The sequence below is a fragment of the Echiichthys vipera genome (genome assembly GCF_963691815.1).
Source record: "Echiichthys vipera genome assembly, chromosome: 19".
Classification (NCBI taxonomy): Eukaryota; Metazoa; Chordata; class Actinopteri; order Perciformes; family Trachinidae; genus Echiichthys; species Echiichthys vipera.
The window spans coordinates 12,889,146-12,896,691 of NC_139844.1; the positions used below are offsets into that span (position 1 = coordinate 12,889,146).

General features: G+C 44.5%; 1 protein-coding gene across 6 annotated transcripts in view; it reads right to left on the bottom strand.

Annotated features, from left to right (window-relative positions):
• gphnb (gephyrin b) overlaps nt 1-3,552 on the bottom strand; it is a gene marked incomplete at its 5' end in the record, with an annotated part of 111,825 nt that extends 108,273 nt beyond the window's left edge. For 5 of the 6 annotated variants that reach the window (XM_083934299.1, XM_083934297.1, XM_083934295.1 and 2 more), the window contains one exon: nt 3,474-3,537. In XM_083934299.1, coding sequence (XP_083790425.1) covers nt 3,474-3,537 — 64 coding nt within the window. Of the gene's footprint in view, nt 1-3,473 lie in introns of all 6 variants that reach the window. The other variant, XM_083934294.1, reaches the window with a different exon arrangement.
• Between the last annotated feature and the right edge of the window lie 3,994 nt (nt 3,553-7,546).

Sequence of the window (7,546 nt, forward strand, 5' to 3'; positions counted from 1 at the left end):
GCATTTCCAGACCGCGGAATGTAAACAGTAATGGCGATGAGGCTGGTAAACTCCCGTGGCAGATAATAAGGACGCAGTCCGATGGCAATGAGCTCGATGTCTGGGCTGCAAAACCGGTCTTTCACAGAGATGTGCCCGGGATGACACCACCTGTTGTTAACGAGCACGGCGAGTCCTCCTCCTTTCTTCTTGCCGCTCGCGGTGGTGTCTCTGTCGGCTCGGACCGTATGGAAGCCGGGGATGGTGGCGTTTGAGTCCGGTATCTGGTCGTGTAGCCACGTTTCCGTGAAACACATGATACTGGACTCTCTGTATTCCCGCTGCGTCCTGACGAGCGCTTCCAGTTCGTCCATCTTATTTACCAGGGACCTTACGTTTCCAGTAATAACTGCAGGGATGCAGGGTTTAAACTTCCTCCTCCGTTTAGCTCCTGCTCTGCAGCCTCGCCGTCTCCTCCTTAGCTCCTTCGGTACTGTGGGTCTCTCCCCGACAAAGGGGTTTTGGGGCCCCAGGGCGATCAGCTGGTCGCGACTGTAAACAATGCCGGCTGTAGGGCAGGCACGGCTTTCAGTCACCAGGAGAGACCAAAGCATGAAAAAGCTAACTAAGAGATATCCAAACCGTATGATAGACATCTTGATGTGTGGACAGTGTGTATCCACAGTGCAAGGTACAGATAATAAAAAAAAAACCACACTAAAAACACGACAAAAACCTAGTAAAAAGTACAAAGTACCGGGAGCTGCTACGATAGGCTGCCACTAGCACGGCGCCATCTTTAAATTTACTGATTACTGTAACTCCCTTCTCTCCGGTATCAACCACAAATCACTCTCTCGCCTCCAATAAATACAAAACTCTGCAGCTAGGCTTCTAACCGGTTTTAACAGACGACACCACATTACCCCTATTCTAGCCTCCCTTCATTGGCTCCCCGTCCGTTTTAGAATTGAATTTAAGATTTTACTGATCACTTTTAAAGCACTTGTCGAGCTGGCCCCGAGTTACATTACAGACATTTTAACTCCTTATGAGCCAGCGCGCAGCCTTAGATCCTCGGGCAGGGCCCTTCTAACCGTTCCAAAGTCGAGGTTAAAAACCAAAGGTGATCGTGCCTTTGCCATCAGGGCCCCTCGGCTTTGGAACGCCCTGCCTGGGGAGATAAGGCTTGCAGGATCAGTAACCTCTTTTAAATCTCTTCTTAAAACACATTTTTATAGGCTTGCTTTTATGTGACGTCTTCCTTTTACTTCGCTCCTACCGTCTGAGTTGACAACATTGTTGTTCCTGTTTTGTTTATTCAACCCATTTCTTTTTCTTTTTCCTGTTTTTAATGATGTTATTCCATTACTTCCCTCACATCTGTTGTTCCCAAAAAATTTGCATTGTCTTGTCAAAGCATTTTGTAAAACTCTGTTTTTAAAAAGCGCTATATAAATAAAGTTTATTATTATATTATTATACATTAGGAATGCCATGGCAGTAGGCATTGTAGCAGTAGGAGTCAAGGCCATTTACTGAAATAGTCTACAATGGGGCTAGCAAACCTGCTGTCATAGCCTCCACATTCCACGTTTGCCAGTCTACCGGACGCGAGACTGCGGTGTGCACCAAGGACATGTTCTGAATGCCTTGAATAGGAGTGAATTGCGCCAGCGTGCAGTGTTGGTCTGGTTCGACAGATCCAGCAGTCCAGTATTGGTGAGTGACAGCATATTCATAATTATGCTGCCTTTGTTGTGCTGGTCTGTGCATTCACTATGTTTATTATTTTTATTCAAATGGAACAATATATTGTTATAGATTTAAAACAGCAGGATAATTCATGTTTGTAATTAATTATAATAGCAATCCAGTATTGCTGTGCTGGATCTCTATAGAGTTGTTGTCATAGGGTTATAGAATGGATCTGGATCCAGTCACCCATGTGCTCCATTCTGGCCTTCAGTATTGAGCTTTTTGCTGTTCCTTCCTTGTTCTTTCATTTGCTCTGAGTCAGTTTATGATGTGGAATATTACATTCTTCATTTAGGCTTGTGTGATTATTTGCTACAATGCATGGATGTGTGACAAACACATCAGTAACAAGAGAAAGCACTGTAGTTTTTCTGGTGTGCAGCCTTTCTATGAAATGGTTCTGCCCTATCTATCTATCTATCTATCTATCTATCTATCTATCTATCTATCTATCTATCTATCTATCTCATCAAATGTTACCTTAACACTATGAATGTTCCAAACATTCTTAATGGGGACACGGAAGGGGCGGTACTTACCATATTTGGAAGATGTGTGTGTGAGGACAACTGGGTGCAGTACTGGAGGGTGACCTTTAGAGGGGGATAGTGGGCAGGTGTGTGTGTGTGTCCCGATGGAAAAACATAATATATGGGCCAAAGCTAAAAACTTCACAGGCACCTTCAGAATGGCTCCTGCATTCATTTAAAGGCTTTACCTTGTGGGGACCTCAATTTTTGTCCCCATGGTGTCAGAGGTCCCCATGACGTGACTGTGTAAACAGATTGATGTCCCCATAATGATAGCAATACAAGCACACACACACACACACACACACACATACACATACACACACACACACGCACACACACACACACACACACACACACACACAGATGAAAAAAATGAAGGCCGGCGGCGACCAGATCTAACACCATCCGCCGCCTCATAGCCGCACATCGCATCCAAGCGCATAACGTTTCCAGTGGTGAGAGACGCGCCGTCATCGCTTTGCGTTCAGAGGAATGCCAGGAGGATTTACCCGTGTGTTCAGCCCCACCAAACGGAGCCAGAGCCGTTAGCATGTGTCATGTATAAACTCTTCTGCTCGGCACTGTCATTCACAAAACAAAACCACAACCGACGTCTGCACGCAATTTCACAATAATTCTCAAATCCTCCACTGCTCTTAACAGGCCGAGGATGCGCTCATCACCACATCCACCTTCAGCAACTGTCGTGAGCAACACTTCAAAAATCGCTGTGGTCAGCTGGGTGTCAATAATGCAATCTATAGCCCGAGCATCTTTAGCAGCGACACAACACACGGTCAGCTGTAATTTTCAGCTCTGACAAGCAGATAGGGGCATGAATTATTCAATACACATAAACTGGGCTCTTGTTCTTCAGCAGGGAAAACGGCTCGACAAGAAATCTACATGAGCGGACACAAACCCAATACAGAGCTCACATTTACCACTTCCACCGCATAAGCACTGGATGTAATCTAGCATGTAGCTCACATGAATGCATACCGGCGAAAGGGAAGGGGGGGAAAGCAGCTTTAAAATCAGCGTCGCCTTCAAGAGGCTGCAAAAGCCAGCGAGAGACCGAGAGCCGCCGCCACGCAAAAACCAGCCGACATGTATGAAGATCCGCGCGGACAGCCGGCGGAAATGAATTTATGGAAATATGAGAAAAAAATTCAAAGAGTCGATGAGGATTTCGGCGTTTACCTGTCAAGATTCCGACCCGGATTTGGTGGTCGTGGTTCGTTAAAATCATCCCGTCTGACGCCATGTTCAGCAGCGCTGTCGCCCGCACCGAGAACTCACGGCAGGGCCCAGAGCCGATCGCATCGAACTTAGTGGGGAGAGGGAGGGGAGGAGGAGGAGGAGGAAGAGGAGGAAGAGATGGAGGAGGGCTGGGATACAGCAAAAAAAAAAAAAAAACACAGCCAGACGAGATGAGTAGAGAGCCGAAAGATCATCGGGACACCTACAGATAAACGGGCAGGATGCGGGGGCCGTTTAAACCGCACACATCACTCAGCTGGCCGCCTGCCACGGTAGTAATGTGGATCCCAGATTAAGTCTTATGGAGACCACTATTGATTTCCTGTGATGGCTTTTAGGGGAAACTGACGAGCAGTACGTCTGCAGACGCCACTCACTTTTCTCATGTCAAGCATTTGATGCCAGTTTATAAAGCTGGAATTTAAGATCCCTGCTGCTGAGAGCGCTCAGATTTGACCCCTTACATGATGAATAACAGTTCTCGAGTCTTCCCCCATAAAAGTCCCTCCCCTTCCCATCAAATTTTGCCTCCATGAGATGCACCCCTGTATTTAGAGAATAAAGGGGCCCCTGTAAAAGCCAGGGATAGCACCCCCAAAGAGGTGTCAGCTACATCTCAATGCACAGGCTTAAGAGAAGATCACAGCATGACCTGTAAAAATGCAACTACATCCAGGGGCAAAAAAGCACTGCTTCTATTTATAGACTGACGGCACGCTTCCATGGTGTATAATTTCTCTTGTTTATTCTCGTGGAAAGAAAATGCCCATCCTCCAGCTTCTGTTGGGAATCTATCAATATACATAATTCATTAACACACGTAGATGAGCACAGTAACCGTGGCGAGAATTGGGGCAACTCTTCCAGCGTGACTGGCTCGCTTCAACAGCGTTGCCATGTCCGTGTCAAATGACCTAACCAAAAAGAACTGACACAATTTCCACACTTTATATAGTAGCCAATTCCCTCTTCCATTGTGTTACAATTAGCAACAGGAGGCTGGAGTCGGCCAAGGACATGAAATAGACCTTCAAAGCTTAACTGATGTCTTAACTTAAGTAGCATTTGGAATTGGTGTATCTTTTTTTTCTTCTGTAAGCTCCAGTACAACCCATATGCATCCTACTGTTCTACTGCATATCATAGATACATCAGGAGTTGGCCAATCATTCCTATTTTCATAAATGCCTTCATCTAGAGGGATACAGATTCTCATTTTAGGGGTACATTTGGCCCATTAGCTATTAAGCAAAGTCTAGTCACGTTAGTTTTGAAGCACTTGAAGTTTTTGCTATAGGCCTACCCTGAGTCAATACCTGTGCTTATATAACACTAGTTTCATAGGTTCAGTGTTTAATTTGTCTAATATATTTTTTCATCTGCATATTGTAAAAACATACACACATTCAAAGAATTTGTTTCAAACATCATTTTATTGTATGTATATATCCATATACATGAATGTGAAATGAAACTGTACTGACACAAATATATATGACAACCAGCAAACATGTGGGAGTCTCACAGAAATTTGCTGAATAAATTAACGATTAACTTAAGGAAAAGTTTGACATGTTTGAGAAATACGCTTATACGCTTTCTTGCTAAAAAAAGAAAAAGTAGATGAGAAGATGAATGTCTGTGCGGTAAATATAAAGCTACAGTCAGAAGACAATTAGCTTAGCATTAGGACTTGTATCAGGAGGAAATAGCTAGCCTGGCTCTGTCTAAGGTTAAACAAATCAGCTCCTGTAAAGCTCACCAAGTGAAACATTATAGCTGCTTTGTAGTTGGGATTTGGTTACATTCCATTTTGAGAATTTTCTCACCAGACTCTGTGTAATCCATGGTTCCACAACTTCTCCCTCCCTCTATCGTCTATCTGTAACCTTACCTTTGACTTCACTCCCCTCAGCTGGTGTCCATCCTTAGCTATCTATCCTCACGTCATAGGAATAAACTGAGTATGGGTATACTGTATAGTCTTGTATTGTTTCATTAAACCTTAAGGACATTGTGAACGGAACCCTGCTTCATCTCACTTTGTTCTCCAAGATCTTGTAACTGCTTTCAGAATCTAGTCACAATAAGATCTAGAATGATCATATTTAAACCACAGAACAATTGTGATCAGATTGCTCCACAATTTGTGGTTTTATGGGGGTTATTTGATGGGCTCTTTCTTGGCTGTGTCCAGAGAACCAGCCTAACCAACTTTTGGCTGTAGCATCATATTTAACGTAGAGCTATAAGAGTCTAACTCTTGGTGATAATGTGAACAAGTGTCTCCAAAATGTCAAACTTTTCCTTTAATAGCAGACTGAAAAGCAGTGTGTTTGTGTTCTCTTTGGTTGCAAGTTTCCAATCTGTAGTACCTCTATCGTTGGGAGTGGTTTGGTGTTGTCATACCTGTAACCACACACAGCAGTGATGTTACGGTGTACTTACATACCCTGCAGTACTCTTATACATTACTGCAGCAAGGTGAGAAGTTAAACCACTGGAGGTCACCCCCGCAAAATGTTCAGCTGCTGTTTAGTTGCTCTTTAAAAATCACACCCAAGTTAAATGTTTTTATTATTAGAAATTATGTATGGTCAAACCAACTACTGTCTTTAAAAGTTGACTCAGGCTTGCCATGTCTGCAGAGAAACTCATTAGCTTGTCTAGAGAACATGTGAGGAGCTCTTGCTCCCTGTAGCATGGCATCACAACACCATTCACATCTGTCAGCCTGTCAATGATGGTCTGCGCCCAATGCTAAACAGGCCTTGTTAATGGTTAGCATGCACAGAGGTGTTGTATATGCATGTGAGCATGTGCACACACAATACACACACAGACACACAGACACACAGACACACACACACACACACACACACACACACACACACACACACACACACACACACACACACACACACACACACACACACACACACACACACACACACACACACACACACACACACACACACACACACACACACACACACAGAGCACTCCTCAGTCCAGAGCAGGCAAGCTTTCCTGGAAGGCTGGAATTCCCTTGCTGGTGCAGAGGGAGAACTGAGGGGAAAAGATAGTAAAGCAGAGATGTATAGGGGAGGGAGAGAGGGATGGAGGGAGGCACCAGGCTGAAGACATTGGGGACCCCATCTGGTGTATAGAGGACTGTGTTTATGTAGTGTGGAGTGTAGAGTGTAGAGTGTGTATGCTTGTGCACAAGTGCACATTATAATGACGGTGTAATTACCTTACCATCGGTCGAGCTGCTTGCTGTTCATGGATAGGTGATGAAAAGGCAAGGGCCATCGCTCTCCCCTTTTCCCTCACCATCCATCACGATAATAAGGGGAGCCCCATCAGACGGAGGAAGCTGTAAACTTATGCTTCCCCATTTTCAAGATGAGCCCAGGGAAGCCCACCGTCTCCCCCCCAAGGCTCCATGTGCAGGAGGTGGAGCAGCCAGAGGGCAGCAACCTGCTCTGGGTGTTTTGTTATGCAACATTAGATGTGCTTAAGCCCCATCTTTAGGCTGTTGGGATGTGGCAGAGGGTACAATCTCCCTAAAACTATGTGGAAACAAGGCCAGGCGGTAGTCATACTTTACATCAATGCAAACAGATTACATGAAGCATTACTTATTCAGCAACAGAGATTACATGTATTAGTTCTGTCTCATGACTTTCCCTTAAAGTGTCTGGACATGCGGAGAAGCTGGAAAGAGGCGTACATTCATCCATTGTCATAAGGCATGCAGGACTTGGTCGCCGAATATAAATAAAGCTTTACTTCCACCCCAATGAACCCAATCCTACCCCATTCCTAAAAAGAAAACACTAGGCTAATGCTGTTAAATGCATGATAAAGCATGGAGGGGCAAGTTTCAAAGAGTTCCACTGAGTTTAACATCTCTTTATGACTCCAACTTTGTACTCATCATTTGATATGGGTCAAATATTTCACTGAATATCAAATTGTACTTGACGTGTGTTTGATTAGCCAACAGT